Source organism: Varanus komodoensis, unplaced genomic scaffold, assembly GCF_004798865.1.
Source record: "Varanus komodoensis strain SLA01 unplaced genomic scaffold, ASM479886v1 scaffold19, whole genome shotgun sequence".
Taxonomy (NCBI): Eukaryota; Metazoa; Chordata; class Lepidosauria; order Squamata; family Varanidae; genus Varanus; species Varanus komodoensis.
In genome coordinates this window covers 9,004,121-9,023,026 of record NW_025335550.1, presented here as the reverse complement: position 1 = coordinate 9,023,026, position 18,906 = coordinate 9,004,121, and the positions used below count along the sequence as shown (strand labels likewise).

Here is an 18,906-nt window from a genome sequence, read left to right as displayed (position 1 = left end):
GGAATGGGCAGCCACATTGGAAATGCCCTAAAACAACGTCTGAATTACCATTCCAGATTTAAAAGCCCAAATCCAGGAGATCTGACCTAATACCTTTCAGAAAAGCCAAGATAGCAAAGACTGTTTTGCAAGCAGGACTGATGCTGGTAGAAATTCTGTCGTGTGTATGTGGTTTTCCTGCAGAGTTTAATAACAGAAGGAGTTGACAGTGATGAGCGCGCGCGCACACACACACCAGTCCAAAAGATTTTCTTACAGAGGACTTCATAAGACAAACAGAAAAATAAAGGGTAGACAAAATTCATTTCAAAGGATTATTTACAAGCTGCATTTCACTGTTGAATAATTGCTGTTCAAAGAATTCTGTTCTGTTTACAAGCCATGAATGTACCATTCTGGGAAACCAACTCCATTTCTAGAAGGATGATTTAGTTTGTTGCCAAACCAACTCCAGATGGGTGTCCACACCTCATAATGCTACACAGAGTTTGGATGATATCTGGTAATGTAGGACAGAGTGCAGGACACGGAACAATCAATTCAAGCTGCAACAACCCAGATTCAGGCTGGCCATCAGGAAGAGCTTCCTCACTGTCAGAGCAACACAACAGTGGAACCAGCTCCCTGGAGAGGTGGGGGGCTCTCTCACACTGGAGACGTTCAAAAAGGACCTGGGCAGCCACCTGAGTGGGATGGTGTGACCTGGTGTCCTGCAACAGCAGGGGGTGGACCTGATGGCCTTCGTGGCCCCTTCCAACCCTTCTATTCTATGATTCTAATACCATGCCACCCCCCGCCAATCTGCCTATGACTTCTTCCATCCTGCACCACACCATACACACCAAGACCCATGAAAAAAGGAATTATGGGATGGCTACAGAATGTCTTTTGATTAGTAGCACCAGGAGGCCTCCGTCTGGAAGCACCCTGTCATGATTGTTGCTCCTTCACACTTGCTCCTGAGCTTCCTGATGCATTTATTGATTTGGTTAAGCACAGACGGCAGCGGTGGCAAAACCGGGCTCCTCCATCGCTGCATTATTGACTGCAAGCTCGCCATATCCTTTCTGAAGGAGGGCCGGGCCTTTCCATCACATCTAAATCTCTCATTCTCTGCACATCACATCTCGCATATGCCATTTGCCGCCACGCATTCCTTCCTCTTTACGTGTAGCAAAAGGAGAAGAACGTGCCAAAGTGTTGGGTTAATAAAGGTGGCACAATACGAATTTCTCGGTGTGTTGACAAATGTGGTTTGCTGCTGATAAGGCATACAATGTGAGTTTGCTGTCTGAGACCCCATTACTAGCAGAGAGTTCTGTCAAAGGATGGGGAAATCTTCCTCCCCATACACACCGTCGCTTTTGCACATGTTGCGTTCAGAAGTGTGTCTGTGAGATGCCTTCCGACGGGGCTCTTTAAAAGGACACATGAAATCAAAGAAACAAAGTGGCTGCACAGACAGTCTTTTCCATCTTCCTTGAGGGTCCAATTTTTCTTCTATAATGCAAAGGAGGTTTGCAGTCTCCGCTTTGTGTATCTGATCCTGCAAGCGGAGAAGAGGAGCCATTTTCTGTCCATTTAGATTTGAATATTTGGACAGACATCACCAGATCACCACTAGTGTGACTTGAGAACTTCTTGTGCACCAGTTTTGCTGATTAACAAAGATGGACAATTAAGGAGTTGGGGTGGGGAAGAGAGAGATGCTGGATTTTCACATGGGTTTCCTGCCTCAGTGACAGTGTTCTCCTCTGTCTTTGTGCTATGGTCCAAACACACACACACAATCAGAGCTGTGGGATCATCAGAGTCACTTCTGTAGTGTTCACATTGCATATCATTTAGTTTAGAGTTTTTGATCATTTGCATTTCATTCTTGCTTGGATAATTCAGACAGCAGCTTGTCCCTTGTTATTAGCAATCCAAATATGCTCATCCTGGGAATATCAATAAAGATGATGTTCAGCAGTGCATCACATACACGGAGGGGACTGATCCTTCAGCTGAGAAGGAGTGCATGGGAAAGAGAGCAAAACCGATTCACGTGGCAGTGAAATGTATCCAGCCACCAGTTTCTTACCACTAAAGGTACTTCTGTGTGGCCAATCCTCCAAAATGAGAAATCAGGCTCGCAGTAGGGGGTTTTGGCTGGGGACAAGATACAATGGCCAAATGTTGTTGTTGTTGTTGTTATTATTATTATTATTATTAATGTTGCATGTATCAGTCTTTTCTGTTGAGGTGCCCTGCATGTGAAAGTATTAAGTCAGCTTAACATTAACGTTCCTTCAAAAGGAAGAGGTGGGGGCTTTGAAAAAGCTCGTCAAAAAGTAACACCTGGACTATCTGAACTCACGACACGTGTTTAGCTTCCATCACAGACACCCGTCTCGCCTCCTTTCCATAGGTGAACTTCCAGTTCCACTTTCTCCCATACTTGAATCTTTCAGATCTCAAGCTTTCGTAGTTCCTGCTGCATGCAAAATATGTGCTTCAACACTAGGCAAAATCTATTTATCTATAAAACAAAAACTCTTTCACCTCCAAAGAGCCACCCAAAAAAATAATCATCAAGACCATGGATTACCTTTGGTGGCAAAGATGGACTTGTCTGAGGTTCGAAAGCTCGAAGTATGAGCTTGAGCATGCAATTTTATTATTTTCCATGTAGTATGGAATCCCCTCTGCCCCAGCCTTTATGAACATTTATTTATTGAAGTCATAAATAACTTCAGTCGCACCACACATCAGGGCAGCCAGTAATATTCAGATAAAAATAGCATACATTAAAAACACAACACTAAAAGCAGTAAAGAGCACTAGCCAATCAGACATGCCTTCAAAACAAAGACCAGGTTATAAGCCAAAGGATGGCCTGAATAAAAATCTAATTAACTACTGAAGGACAGCAGAGAAGAACTAACTTAACCTCAGCTGGCCATGAATTCTGCAGCACAAGGTTGCACCCAACAAGAAGACCACTTCTGCTGTCCCCACCAAGAAGGACTCTAAAGTTGGAGCTGAGCAGACAAACTCCCCTGAAGTTCTTACAACCTGAGCAGTTTTGTATTTGAGGAGGAGGTCCCCTGGTTCCAAGCCACACGGGGCTTTATTGGTCCTAAGGACACTTTGGTTTGCACCATGGAGGACTTTTAAAACTATCAAGCAATCAAACAAGCAAAGCCCCACTATCCTTCGCCATAAGATCATGCCAATATCTGGCTCTCAACTGCCAACTTAATTTGTTGCGGCTCCCAGAATGAAGAACTTCCCCAGAGCTGTGCATTTGGTTGTTTCTTCACACCTTGTTAGCTGCCACTCAACCTTCAAAGGGATAGATCAGCAGACAGAATGACTAGCAGATGACACACTGGAAATGCCAGGACAAAATAAGCCTATTAGCAAGTAGCGTTCTCAGAGAGCACTGCTTTCCCACCCCACCAGGACAGCTATAGAAGACGACAAAAGTAGCTCATTCTTGGGAAAATTTACGTGCTTTTGGATCAACAGCACTGCCATAGGTCATAAGTTCTCCTTGCCAGAATTCAGGTCAGTATCTGGGTCAAAGTACTTTTCTAGCCATCAGCTAAACTGAAAACCTTCAGGGTGGAATGGGATAATTGTGCTTAAGCTCTCACACTCAAAACCCAAAAAGCAAGGATCACTGCGCGTGTGTGTTTGTGTAGGTGAGGGGCAAGAAATAATCAGACCAGCACTTGGGAAAAGAACTCAAACCTTCCCCCTGAACCACTTCCCCAATTAAAGCCAGCCTCTTCTTTGACCTACAGTTGAGGGTAAGTATGCATTACAGTTTAATTTCCTTTGTGGATATATTATTTACATTTTAGGGTATATGATAAAATTAATTTCAGACCAGTTTTGCCCAGGATTTACCTAGCTTGCACCTCCAAGGTGAAAACATAAACTTGGATGCAACTTGTGGTCAAGGTCCAAACATTTCTAAGCTTGTGACACTATTAACTGGTCCCCCAGAAATGTATCCCGCAGAAAGTACACACATCAATCCCTTCCTGCTTCCATGCAAACACTTCTCCCTTCCTGCTTCCCAGTATAGCAAGGCAAGTAGTTTGACCTGCATTCCTTTAGTGAGTTAGGCTAATCTCTCAGAACTGGCTTTGTAATACAGAGTGAGTAACAGAAAAGTCATTAACAAGAAATATCCAACCAGTTAATGGCTCCTCTCATTGTGGAGGTAGTTCTTGCCCACACCAGGAGTTGATTTCCCCTTTCCCTTCCTTTCCCCTCCAAATAAATCTGGTTCTTCCTTCCCTGGGAACACCAGTCAGTGCTTAATTGGCCTATTCATTTAACTTGAAAATGTCCCGCTGGGCTGACGAACTCACACTTCCCTTGTCTGATCCTCCTTTTCTACAGAGCCTGCACTCAACCAGAGGGGGTCTCGTTCTAATCAGCCACTTGGCTTGCCTTGAAGCTCATTAATGACAGCATTTCAGCTAAACACCCCAACCCTGCGTCCTCTCCTTGTTCAGTTTCAGAGTCTAAAATCTGTAGCTTGAACTGCTATTTTATTCCGATTCCTTTTATTTTGTAAAAGACGCAAGCCCAAGCCCTACCTTGGGCACATCTGGAACAAAATGAGAGGCTTCGGCGAATGGGGTGGCATAGAAGCTTGCTAAATAAATAAATAAATAACGTGTGTGAGAAAGAATGTGACCAAAGATGCTTCGATGAATGCCATGCACCTGCATCCTAGGAGACCGCAGGTGTGCTCTTGGGAGTCTACCTGTCCTGGTGGGATGGACAACTCAGATTCCAAAGGTGGAGCTGCTTTTGGAATGGTTCCAACCCCAGCTGTAATCCAAGGTCCTGAGACTCCAAAGGACATAGATATGGGGGAGAATAGGCCAAGAGCAGAAGAAGGAACCAGTCTACTTGGCGGTGGGAATGGGAAGGAGCTGCAGCTTCCTGAGGGAGGGGACATTGAAATGGGCCGTTTTTCTAATAGGGAACTTCTGCATCTTGAAGAGGTAAACCCGGGTGCTGGATGTCGTTATTGAAGTCCAAGTAGGTACCCAGTGGGCAGAATGCAGGTGTTCTCACATTCCAAGCTCTCCTTCCTCAAGAGAGAGATGAAGAAGACTTCATAAAGAGAGCTTTGGGAAATGAACATCAGAGAGTGTTCGACATTTCACTTTGTGTATGCTCAGAGACATGTATGCAAGAATAAAGATTAGCAGCTAGGAAATGCTGGTGAGACTGAAATTGCTTGGAGGAAGAAGCACAACTCACAACAATGGGAGGGACTGTACACATTCCAAAAATGTGCACAGCCAATTTGTACCTTTGGGGGGAAGTATGCCCAAGATTATGTGCAAATTTTCTGGGAAAAAGTGAAAGTTATTATAATCATGCCTGGATTATGGGTATCGGACAAAGATATCAGAGTGGAGCTGGAAGAACTCCAGTGAGCTCAAGTTTTGCTTATAGGCATATCCCTTCAGACAGTGCTCTGGAAATATTTCATTTGGATCTTATTCCCTACAAACGGTTCTCTCAAAAAATGACTGTTTTCTATACTTCAGAGGAGAAGGAACACAAGCGGCTTATTGACCCACTAAAAAAGTGTCAAGGTTCCAAGCTTTCACTGCATTTTCTTCCTTGTGCCACAGGGAGAAATTGTTATTGAGAAGGACCTTGTTCAAACATTTCCCTGGAGATGATCGCAGAGTCTTGTGGCTTAACTGAGCATCACTTTGACAATTAACCTGAGCTGTTCTGTACGGGAGAAGGAAAGAGAGATGGAGTACAACACGGAGATGAGATGAGCAGCACATTCCACAAACGGTTTCATACAAGAGTATGGATTTGTGCCAACGACAACCAGCGAGAGATTTAAACATGCCCCAATTGCTTTGCTGATACTTCAGGATGAGGGACGTGATGCTGATAGAGAGAGAGAGAGACAGAGAGAGCATCTTTGCCTTGCAGGAAAGAAATAACAGCAACAGCTTTGAGAGCATAAGAAGATCCCTTCTGTCGTTAAAGGCTCCCTCTGCTTAGCTGCGGCAGAAGGCTGCAACAAGCACTTGTGGACTTCCTCTAGGTTTGGTTGACTTCCTAAAAGAGGGCTGAGCATGAGAAGAAGTTTAACCAACAGGAGAGGACCAGATTCCAAGGAGATCATTGCAACCCTACGGCTATGGCCTGGTTGTTCCCTGGCTCTCCTTGTCCCAGGCCGTGGTGGCCATGATGGAGGACAAAGGGGGAGAGCAGGTGGGTCCTAAGGAAAGGAACCATACTAGGGAAGGGTCCAGGGAACCTCAATAACTGGGACTGCATTGTCAGCCAACGTTCTGGAAGGTAGCTCACCATCGGTGGTTACTAGTCATGCTGGCTTTCTCTGTGGTTTCCACGTTTGATGGAGTTTAGTATGTTTTTGTATTATTATAGGGTTAGTGCATTTGTCCTGCATTTGAAATGGTTGACATCTGCCTGAGTCAGAAGGGTGAATTAGTAGGATTGAAGAGAGAATAGCAAGAGCTTCATCCAGCCACGTCCCCCTTCAGATGCTTTGGGCTTCAAGTCCGGTCATCCCCAGTGGTCTGGATTTGCTGGGACTTGTAGCCCAAAAGGTGTGGATGTGAGGGCAGTCTGGCTACAGGGGGTGTTCAGTCTGTCTCCGGCTCCTCGAAACAGAGACATGTGTAGAGGGTGAGGAAGATGGCACAGAAGGAGGAAAAGGAAAATAGGTCACCATGCAGAAAAGTTCAGATTTCCAAGCTGAAGAGGGCTGCGGAAGAGCAATGTTTATCTGAGTAATGAGCACGTTTAAACTTGGATAAGCCAGAAAATGCAGTTATACCGTTGAAAAGGGAAGGTTCCTGAAGTGTCAGCTTCTCTGGCTGCTTGATGGCACACAGGTGTGAAAGGGGATAATCCAGCAGACTGGAGTGGGCGAAACAGCCTTCAGACCCCTCTGCTCCGAAATACGATTGCCGACTGGGCTGAGCAAAGGTGTGGCTGATGAGCGTCTGATTGTTCTAACAGGTGGCCTTCTCAGATGTGCCTCGACTGTCATGGTGTTGGCACTTGCGATGCGGTTGTTGGTGTTAAATTAGCAGCAGAAGATCCATCCACTCACAAGGGCTTCCCCATCTTTTTTGACGGGGTCTGCAACTCCGACATATTTGCATTTTCTTTTGACGCACCTTTACAATCGATGCATTGTCAAACCAAAACTGTCCCATGCATCCAGGGAAACGTTGCTCCGAGTACAGTGAGATACAGGCTTTTTAAAGGTGGGATAGGGAAGAGTTCACAAAGGAGTTTCCATTCCTTGTGGTGGCACCCCAGTTTTGAAATTCCCTCCCTAAGAGGTACACTTAGTGCCTAATTTACTATCTTCTGGGCGCCTGGGTTTGATCAAAGCATTTAATGAATGTGCTTTCTTTGATGCGTAACCTCCCAGCCTGCCTTTAACTGTGAAACCTGGATTGCAACTTCTAATGCTGCTTGTATTATGTATTTATGGCATGTCTCTATTGCCCCATCCCTGAAGGAGCACATGGGGATTCACACAGGTTCCTATCTGAACGAGTATCACAGAGACATCGCCTTCAAGGTGACACTTATCTGAGTATCTGCTCCACTTTTGCTGAAGCTCATGTATAATAGCTAGAAAGCTGTTTCCCCACATATATGCATCTTATATGTATTCATGGCTGTAGAAATATACCAAGTCATGTCTGCCTAGTTAAATAGAAAATGGGAAAATGTTGGCTTCTGAAAATAGGAGTGTGACGTCATGGTTTGGGAATTAAAAAGCAGTGGGTTTATTTGGGTATCGCTTACATTTACACGGAACTGTTTCTGCCTTTAGCAGCCAATGCCATCTTTCAAGATTCTCCAAAGATGGTGTCAAGATCCAAACAGCCCAAGAAGCTGTGTTTGAAATATTATCATGCCTCTCTAGTTTGCTCTTCTTTAAAGCACTGGCAGGGGGGAGATTATGAGTGGGGGGAGAGGTTAGGGTTCATCTGACCTGCAAGAACGTGTAGCGGTTTGAATTGAAGCATCATCTGCGGTAAAGCACAGGGAAAGGGCAGGCGAAATGGAGGCGAGCAAGCTCAAGGATGCGTGGCAGAGCAAGGAGGCAAGGAAAAGGGTGGAAAGTTTCCACATGCTGTCACCCTCTAGATGACATCTGAACTGCTTCAAGGAGACATCAGGTCATTTTTGCTGAGGACATCTCAAGATACTGGGAAATTATCTCAGATGGAGAATTGGAAGAACCCCTCAGATGGTGGAAGAACCCCTCTCAAGTTGATCCCCCTTCATGGGTCAAGCAGCCTCATCATGTCCAAGCAACAGAATGATGGACAGGTGTGCAAAACAAGGACAACTCCAGGCTTGAGTGAGTCCTGGCAAAAGGCAGGTCCCTTGGTCCATTGGTAGGCTTATCTGGTGGAAACAGCAGGTAACAACAACACTCCAAAGCAATGCTGTGTGGCTAAGTATATCGTAATTTCATGGGGATGGAAGAGAAAAACCTTTCAGTTAGTTTTCAACCTGAATTTACTCACTCTGCACCTCCCACAAATCTGAACATTATTTGTGATTGAAGTCTGCACATTTCCAGGTTTGTGATATGATTTGCAGACCAAAGAAAGAATCTGACACCTGTTCAAAAGACGCATGCAGTTTTCAAATTGGGGTGTGCATTTGGGAAAAGTACATGAAATATGCATGGGTTTTCATTTGCCATGAGAAAGAAAAGAATATGAGCTCACAGTCATGAGCTGGAATGTGGTATTTGGGCAACTTCCGTGATCTCACTTTTTCCTGATTCCTATAGGCCAGTAACAGCAACTTAGGTCAATTCCAATGTGAATATCACCAGCTGGGGCAACTTACTGGTACCGGTTTGGAAGAGCCTCCAAGAGCCTTTTTTTTAGCAAGAAGCATGCAACAACATCTAGTCACATCAACTCCATTGAGATATCTCCTCGGACCTCTTGGTTATTAAAAGCAGAGTTGTTTGTTTCATTTCTTTGCTTCTCTCTCTTTTTCTCTCAGGAGACTGCCGGATTATGTTTTAGGCATTTCGTGTATCACACATCAAGCTGAGTTTCTTACACTTGTTATTACATGCTGTGCGGAAATGTTTCTGAGTTTTTATTTATTTATTTATTCATTCACTCACTCACTCACTCACTCACTCACTCACTCACTCACTCTCACGCTGCCCCTCGAGGCCTACAGAAAATGAAATGCTGCTGTTTGGGAGCTAAGCAGCACAAAAACAACAGTGGGGAAGACTTACAATCCCACTGACAGGTCTGCAGGCGAAAATGACCCTGCTTGGTAAAATATGCCTCTATGCTCAGGATCTACCTACTGGTTTAGTGCGGTACCTGGAAATGAGCTGTATTTACTCAAACCTTAGCGTCCTCCTTGGGCACAAAAGGGGACTGGGGTATTTTACACCGGAGATGCTGAAGTACCATTACGGTGAGACCATTAGGGCGCCTAAGACTGACCCACAATGCCCCTCCCCAGAAGCTTTGCTCCCCGAAAAGAAAGGGATGACTAGGAATGCATGCAAAATCCTTTTGAAATGATCTTTGATCAGAATTTACACACTTCACACCTTCCAAACCAAATAAGGTCTTGGAAAAAGTGCAGGAAAAATGTACCTGTTTGAAATACTTACATGCACTTTCATCACCGGGAGAAAAATGTACACACTACAAATGTAATTAATGTATGCAATACGTATGTTTAGAAAATCTGCATACATTTTTATATGAATTCCTGGCCTCATACCTAGAACGTTTTGAATCTGATGTGAAATTAAATCTATTGCACACTCTTTTTCTGGACTTCATTTACTGCTCAAGCTTTATGTTGTAGGCACACAATCTTCTGCTGGATATAAGCTCAGAAGAATTTTACTCCTTGGGTAACTTATGGTCCCTCTGATGCCTAACAAAGTACAAATGTTCACTTACACTGGAATATTTTACAGAAACGGCCTCTTATTGCAAAGTTAATAGGAAAAAAACCCCTCTAGTAAACTCCATGAAGCTTCCCCCCATCATTATTGATTATTAGAACAGGAAACATTCACAGCAAGGTATGTGCTTTCTGTTTTAACTGCGCACCCAAATGCAACATTTCCCATTGAATAAAGGATGAAATTACTCCCCTTTCTCTCCATAATAAACAATCTAATAACAAGCACATTTTTTCTACCTGATTTCTAGTTCACCCTATTTTTAAACCCTTCTCCCTAAAAACAGCCATGGTGGCCTAGAGTGCCCAGGCATCCAGCTTCACAGATGGCAGGCCTTTATTTGAAGAGCGGTCAGAGAACACTGACTATTTGATGAGTTTCCCAGTTCAAGGCTGGGTTAAAACCAAGAAACCTTCAAGATAGGGAGCAGCAGGCTCCAATGTTCCCCTTCAGCAGTTAACACCTGGACTGCAGACCAAATAGACATGTCAGTCCTCACATCAGTTTTCCTCCATTGGACGAGATGTACCGCATCATTGGATATCAGCTACTTGCACAGAGGAAAGGCAGAGGAAGCCAAGAAAAGAGGGAAGTGGTGGGTTATTAATCTTGCCCTATAGATTCATTATTCTTACCCTCTGCACATGAAAAAAGAAAAAAGTCTCTGACTTTCAAATCTAGAGACAGCCCTTTCAAACTGCGGGAGGCATATGAACAAAGACTGAGCACCTAACTACATAAAAGCAAATACTCTTGGTTCAAGACTCGCTAGACCTTTCTCATTATTTTTATAAATATAGCACTTTTCAAAATGAGACTGCTGAGTAATCCAACGGCAAGCTTATTGGTCCATGCCTGCAATAAAGGGAGTGCAAAATTAATCCCCACACTGGTACGCTGAGGAATGAGAGTTTTCGGTTCCCATCACATTTCAACGGAGGGTGCTCAGCCCTGCTTGATGAAGCTGCCAGCAGAGTATGAAATGCATTTCTAGAATTAGTTTCATGACTCATAGCTCATGCCTTCACTGCACACTGAGTGCCGGTGATTGGCAGCATAAATAGGGACAAGAAAAGTCGGCTACTTCTTTCTCTGTTCCACTGAATTCTGTTTAGTTTCTGAGATGGTTGGGAGTTCAAATGATGAGCCACTTTTGCAAGCACAACTCCACCATATTAACGTTTACTGCAAATGATTCTAGGAAACCTTTGTGTCTCTGCATTCATGAATGCCATATCCATAGATTATCAGCTTCCCCTTTTCCTTGAAACTTCTCCTTGACTTCCCACAGGTTTCAACTGACAACTAGTTACCTGTGTTGCAATGAAGGAACTGGAGCAGGTAATCAAGTATCAGAACTTTTCACTGGAGACAATGCCAAGATCAACCGCACTATTGTATTTCTGATCACAGCATATGGGTGTGAAAGCTGGACAGTGAAGAAAGCTGGCAGGGAACAAATGGGTGCATTCGAAACATGGTGCTGGAGGAAAGCTTTGCAGTTGCTCTGGGACAATGGAAATATCAACAAGGGAGTCCTAGATCAAATGAAGCCAGCATTTTCCTTGGAAGGACAAATGACAAAACCGAGGCTGTCGTATCTCATCAGAAGGCAAGACTTCTTGCAGAAGGCAATCATGCTAGGAAAAGCTGAAGGCAGAAGGAAAGGAGGGGGACCAAATATGAGACGGAGTGATTCTGGACAGCTCCAAGCTTATAGGAGTGAGCAGGTCTGTCAAGGACCAGCAGCTCTGGAGGGAATTCACTCACGGGGCTGCCAACCATTTATTGCATTTTCATCCAATCTCGTATCGCACAAGGTGGTTTACCTGTGGGTCCCAGGTGAGCCCCTCCAAAGGAGGGCCTCATTAGCTTCAGCATGGCAATCGCCTATATTATGCCAACGATATTTCTCTCTATATGCACATCTCTATTGATCTACTATATTTGTCTGTCTGTCTAGGTAGACAGATGGACAGAGGGAGGCAAACAGATAGATTGGGTTTACCAGCTTCTATGCGAACCATCCTGACATGGCTATTTAATCAGCTATGGAAAAGTAATCAACAATAATTCGTTTATTTCTTTTTGCTGCAGAAAGATCCAGTCACATCATTTCCTGAGAATGAAACTTGCAGTCATATATTTACATAAATAATTAAAACTCCAGAAGCACAGTAGGTAATAAAAATATATTGCCACAATAAAATATGAAAGCAGAGAGTATTGCTTTAATTAAAAATTACCACTACAGTGCAGTAAACAACTTATTTATACTTAGTGAGAAGTCTAACTATTTCAGTCTTTGGACTTGTTGAGCCTGTGGTGGAAAGATGCACCTTAAAGGATTTTTCCACAGAGACAAATTATTGAAGTCAGTAAATAAGTTTAATTTAGATTTACTGTTAATAATGGAATTCGGAGAATGAGGCTCTTCTTTTAATTTCCCATGGTAGAAAACATTATTAAATTTGGCCTTTAACATCTCACTGACACACACACACGCACGCCAGAAACTAGTAACTAAAACTTGGGAGGTGGTGAACATAACCCATTTGAAACCCTGCAATCTAATATGAATGTTATGCCATTCTATGGCTAAGAAATCAAATTTTAGAATCATAATTACATAGATATTAATTACCACCTTGGGTTAGCTGGTGATTTATAAAATATATGAGGCATGTTACTTTTCTTGTAAGAAATATTAGAAATTATATCTTAAGTTGAAAACTTCATATGAACTTAGGAATGTACAACTTGACAATTCTTAAATTTGTCAAAGTTCTTTGAATTACTTCGAAGCTTTTTCTGACTCACATCGTGATGAGTGGAGGAAAAGGTTGCATGAAATCCATTCATGTTATCCATTTTTCTCATTTCTGACTGCCCCATTGGATGCTACTAATTAATCCCTCTCTTCAGTACAAATGCTGAATATTTGTAGACTCAACTGATTATGAAATGAACACCCATAAACCCTTGATATGGATACACTATAAACCGGCCAGTCGCATTTCTTCCACAATGATTGTGGAAGCTTTTGACAATCAGCTTTTGATCAATGCACCTCTTTCATCCAAACATCAAGTAATGTTATTATCCTTGGCTGGGGGTTGGTGAATGGGTTCATTTTTCCTTCACTTACATTTTTTAAATCTCAAATTCTTTCTCTCCTGACTATGAAGGCCTACATATCTTGATGATTTTCCATTAAAAATAGACAAAAATGACATTCTCTCCCACCTGCACTGCCCAAATCAACAGGTACAGCTATTCACAATGTGGGGAGACTATGTCATACCTATCTGCCAACAAGCGGGAGGGCTTTTCCTGTGATGGTCCCCGTCTATAGAACAATGTCCCCTCTGTGGCCTAGCTGGTGCCCAATTTTTTTGGTGCCAGGTTAAGATGGTCCTCTACTCTGCGGCCTTTAAAGACCTACTTGGCCACCCTGGGCTTGAGAAGAACTACCCATTCCAGGTGTTTTGCAGAGCTATTCTTTGCTATTGTCTGGTTTCAGCTGTTCTGAACTTTGTATTTTATTTTTTTTTACTGATTTTATGTTGTTTTCATTACTTTTTTATTTGTTTGCTTCAACTGTGGAGTGGTACAGAAATGAAGTGATGATGAAGAGGAGGAGGAGAAGCATCAGTGGCAGCATCAGCAGCAGCAGGAGGAGGAAAAAACCAGATGCCAAACCTACTTTAGCACTCACAGGCTTGAATACACAGGGATTCAAGCTAGACAAAATGTTACCAACCCCAAATGAAACCATCCCTATCGTGGTCTCCATGTTTGTCTGCTACATAGCGTATCCTCCATTCAGTTCCACCTTGACTTTGTTTTTCTTGACCTCTGCTCTCTTCAAAGAGCAGAGGTCAAGAAATACAGTGCCTACTCTTTTGTTATGGCCAACAGGTGAAACAAATCTCTCTGAATTTGTATGCAGAGAATGGTGTGAAGGAAGGGCAGGTGCCTTTGGAAGTCCTGGGCCAGAGATCTGATGTGAGGCAACAGATGAATTGTTGTAGATGTGCTATTGTTTGCCTCCACCTGTGATAAGCATGTACCTTGAATCATAAACAAAACCTGAAATGTTGTAGAAGCACCACACGCGTGGGCCATGGGGTGGAATACAAGTGTAATAAATAAATACACCTCTCCTTCAACTCCTCACCACCAGGGAGAGAGGAGATGCACAGAAAGATGGAGTTGCCATGGTGAGCTGAACCACAGTCAGCTAGTTCTTACTGGCAAGGGCTCTGAGCTTTTGGACGAAAGACCTTGCCATCCCAGCCACTGGAGATGCCATGGACTGAACTTGGGACCCCTTCCATGCAAAGCAGATGTTCTTCCACAGAACTATGCTCTCACCAGCAGTTAATTAAAGCAGAGAATAAAAGTGTCATCTCGTGCTATTCCGTAAGGCTCTTATGCAGTCTTAGCGCGTTCTCGGTTTTCTTGGCCTCTTCCAGATCCCTGCTGGCTTGTCCTCCTTCGATATCCTTCTCGCTTAACATTCTTGTTCATGTGAAATGCGTCTCTGCCCCCAACCTGATGAATCTGTTGCTTATGCTGTTGCTTTGCTTTTTGAGATGTTCAGCCCGAGGAAAGGAAGCCTCTCCTGGGGAGGGTGGGAGGAAAAATCCCTAAACTTGGCAGTGCTTGCTACAGTCTAAGCAATGTCATGTGCTCTGGGAACATTTTCTTTTGGCTTCTGCACCATTGTTATTCAAGATTGCAAACTGCTCTGCAGTAGATTGCTACTCGTGCTACATGGCCGAGGGGATTTCAGCCATTCTGTCTGGCTACGTTATGCTATTTGCAAAGCAAACGAGCACTCCCAGCGAGCCTTTAATACCAGATGCAATTTGCATTTGCGACATAATCATTAAAAAATTGGCAAAATCATTGGACCAGGATTCGGGAAATGGAAAAAAAGAAAGATGATGATGAAAAGGATGGGGGGAAGAACCCAGAAGAATACCTACAGCCCGGAGATGGCTTTTCCCCCTTAACCCATTCCGCATCTCGTTTGCATTCTCTTGAGATAGCCTCCCTTCCAGTGCAAAAGATCAAAGTCTGCAAATAATTAATGAGATTTTTCTTATCAAAAATAGCTCCCCTGGAAATAGTTACACCTGTCAATAACTTGAGCATCACATCTACTAATCAAAAGGCCAACACTCCAGGGATGGAGATTGCTTCTTTTACATCAACCAGCCTTTAAGGAAAGTCTCTGGGTGGGATTTGTCGGGAGTCGTGCATTATGTTTTTGACACATAATAGAAATTCCACGGCGCTTGTCCATCCATCAACATCCACCCCTGGGAACAGTAAGTGACACTAAGAATCCCTGGAGCAAAGACTAGAATAAAATCAACAAGTAAACCGGAATATGTGTGTGTATAGAGAGAGTGAGGAATAAACAGGGCAACTGACACCTGTTAAGAGCAGAACTCATAGCTATTCCTGACACAGGAACATGCAATATTCATACTTGTCTTTAACTAGGAGTTTTAACGATGCAGGGAAGTGAGCACTCTAATTATATAGCCCGACTTTTCTCACCTTATGCTACAATTTAAACACTCATCATGGCTTAACCAATGATTTGCATCACTTCTGCTGGCACTTCAATCAAACAGGGCCACCGAAATGATTGCCATTTAATTTTGAGCAGCAGAAGACGATTTCCTGGCGGAAGGGTTAATTCTGTTTTTGGATGGGAGAGCTCTCTTCTAAGAAGACTTCGGGGGACTTGAGAGCTTCTTGGGAAGAGGGCAGTTGTGGGCTCAGAGCCGCATGAGCTTGGCTATGCAGATATTCAGATTGCATTGGATTATCTTGGATCATCAGAACTGGGCCAGAGCCCGAAGTCTCCGAAAGCACATGGTTAGCACTGGTTTATCCAGAACGCAGAACAGATGGGAAAGGATCGAGCAAGGGTGAATCTGTCAGGTTTGCTCTCTTCCATATTCATTGAAACAACAACAAAAACCAAGTCCTTTTTCCCTGGCATATGAGGAACTTTTCCCAAATCATACAAAAATAAAATGTGCACCTGCACCAGGAAGAGACGCATTGTGTTGGGGGTGGGTCCTTCCCCTCCATCCCTTCTTCTGCCATGCAAATCAGGACAAGAGTCTTCTAACTACATCTGGCATCATTTTCCCAATGGCTAAAGTGCCTGAATAGGCTAGGCACACATTTTTCAAATGAGCCTCACAGCGGATTGGGAATGTGCAGGCTCACATTTGCATCCATACATGGGGGAGCAAGGATGCATTGCAACGACAACCAAACCAAGCCCAAATGACCGTATGCCCATGGTTATTGGAGCATTTGTGGGCTCTCTAAGCCCAACCCAGCTGCATTTCAAATAGCCTGCACTCATGGAGTAAAAGATGTGGTTCATTTTCCCCCGGGAATGGGCAAAGGAGCTGGGAGATGGGAACAATCTCCAAGAATTTTACTTGCTTCTCCAGGAAATTCAGAATGGGAAAACAGTGTTCGTATGTCACCAAATGGCACTCCAATGGATTCTATTTCCCTTAAACCTGAGACAACGCCAACATTTCAGAGCCTGCTCTCTTCCTTGGGGGTGTAACCTACACTCAGGATTTATTTTGGCATTACCAGATACGTCACTGCGAAGACCTGGTCCTTGGCAGCCCTTTCCCATCCCACAGACTCCAAAACTGGGTGCTTTATCTAATGCTACGTTTCAGTTAAAGGACTTTCATTTCCCCACAGCCTTGAAAAATGGAGCTGGAGAACAATTATTTCACTAGTGGGCAAGAGGATTTAAAATGGAGGTACAATAATTCAGGGTATAGAACAAAGAAGGTATTTCCTCTTGCTTCCTTTAGCTCTATTTTCCTGACACTGTTTTACAGAATATGTTACAAATTCATATCATATAGAACAAGAGAGCTTCAGTTTAAGCATCAAGTTCTCACCTGTCCTATTCATGTTAATGTAAGCATTCCTGCCAGGACCAACTACTCCCTTTTCCAAGACGTGAAGGGAAAATGGACAGAATAGTACACCCCATTCTTGTCTGCCCACCCATGCCTTGCGGCCTTTTCCACTGCCGTAAGATGAAAATCTATTCTTATCTTTCTGGCTTCCTCTACCAAAGCAGTCTTAAAACTCTTTGGGCCTCAATATCAACTTAAGTGCCAGTCCCCATGCCCATATATACAATGCTATATATACGACAGGCAATAGAAAAATATATAATACACCATCCTTTTCTAATATCACTAATATAAGCTCATTATGACTTATGGCGTCCAATCAGAGCAGAAAGTGGGTGGAAGGAGAAGGGAAGCAGAGGGAAGGACTGCCCTCTTTTCTAGCTGTGCTCGGCCATTTTCCAAAAAAAAAAAAAAAATCCCTTACCTGTTCACCTGACCACAGTGAGCAACATTTTGTGCAAACCTGGGAAGCTTTCGCAGCATGTGTGGTACATCCGCAAACCTGCAAGTTGTGTGTGTAGAAGGACGTTGCTTGTACCACAGGTGTAGAGACAGGCAATGCCATAGAGCTCATTGTGGTCCAAACAGATGAGCACATGAATGCTCAGCACCAAGTCAGACTTAGGGCAGAAAGAAAGTGGAGACTGGGGAGCTAAACTGAAGAAATGCAACGGGTTATAACTGATGTTCCATACGGAAGGTAAGCATTTTACTACATTTCTGAAATGGGACTTTTCAGTATTAAGTTTTCAGCTAATGTTCAGCCCCTCATTTGCAAGCCTTTTGGCAATGCTCAGATTACATTGTCAGTATATACATTTCCATTATCAATCAGTTGATCAATCAACCAATCAATGAACCAAATGTGCATACCTTTCTAAAACACTTGCAAACGTACATGCCAGAATTTGGGGAATGGGTCGTATTAAATATCACATTCATGAGATACCAATATTAGCAGTAAATGGTATCAAGATTATTCCACTTACCGCACCGTCTGATGTTGCAAAGTATCTGGATCCGTGGCGTTCACTGTTAGCACAACACTGCCAATAGGGATGTTTTCTTTTTTGGTGACCGTCATTGGGTTCGGGTGGAAAATGGGACCTTCGTTGACATCCAGCACAGTGATCTGGACAGTTGCTGTGGAGCTGGTGTCATATGCTATATCCGGGACCAGCGGGTCTTCATTTTCTACTTTGATCAGCAGTGTGTGGAAAGCTGAGATTTCATAGTCCAAAGGCTGAAAGGCACGGATATAGAAGGATACTCGTGTTTACTGGTTTGATGCTGAAGTTTCTTCAGACTGGGAAACTACCTCCTGCTCTGGAGAACTTCCTAGTGGCTCCTCCATGCTGCCATTAAGCCAACGAGTCCCAAACGAGGACATTCAGGCTTGTGGTACACAATTAATTTAAAGAAGATAGATGCTGCTAGTGCACTACAGGCCAAATATAGTCCTTGGACGGTAGAGGCATTGCTCGGAGCTTCAAGGAGGAGGCCCAAGGGACACGCATGCTACGCTTCCCATAATGAGAGCACACTCCCATTAGAATGAACTTGTTGGATATTCAACGGTTCCTTTGGCCAGCACCAAAAGTATCAGTGGACACGATTCCAATCAAATGCGGTGAAAGTTAGGGACATGTGACAGGACAGGGTTGGTGCATCTCTTTCAGCCTGAAGGTCAACCTCAATTTTGGGGAGCCTCTTGGAGGTGCATTTCAGTGATGAGTGAGGCCAAAGGGGTGGGGCCAAACATCGGAAATAACATAGTTGCCTGCTGCTGCTGGCCATCTCAAGGAAGGCAGTTCAACCTTCAGAGAGGAAGGAAAATCTGCAAATCTGGGGTGACACACCGTGAGTGAAAGGGACGCATCCTGCTGAAAGGGAGATGGCCTTCTTGGGGAACCCTGGTGG

The 18,906-nt window shown here is 43.7% G+C and overlaps 1 protein-coding gene across 2 annotated transcripts in view; it reads right to left on the bottom strand.

Moving 5' to 3' along the window:
* CDH13 (cadherin 13) overlaps positions 1-18,906 on the bottom strand; it is a 502,431-nt gene that overhangs the window by 36,591 nt on the left and 446,934 nt on the right. For both annotated transcript variants that reach the window (XM_044427973.1, XM_044427974.1), the window contains one exon: positions 17,976-18,229. In XM_044427973.1, the coding sequence (XP_044283908.1) occupies positions 17,976-18,229 (254 nt within the window). The remainder of the gene's footprint in view (positions 1-17,975; positions 18,230-18,906) is intronic.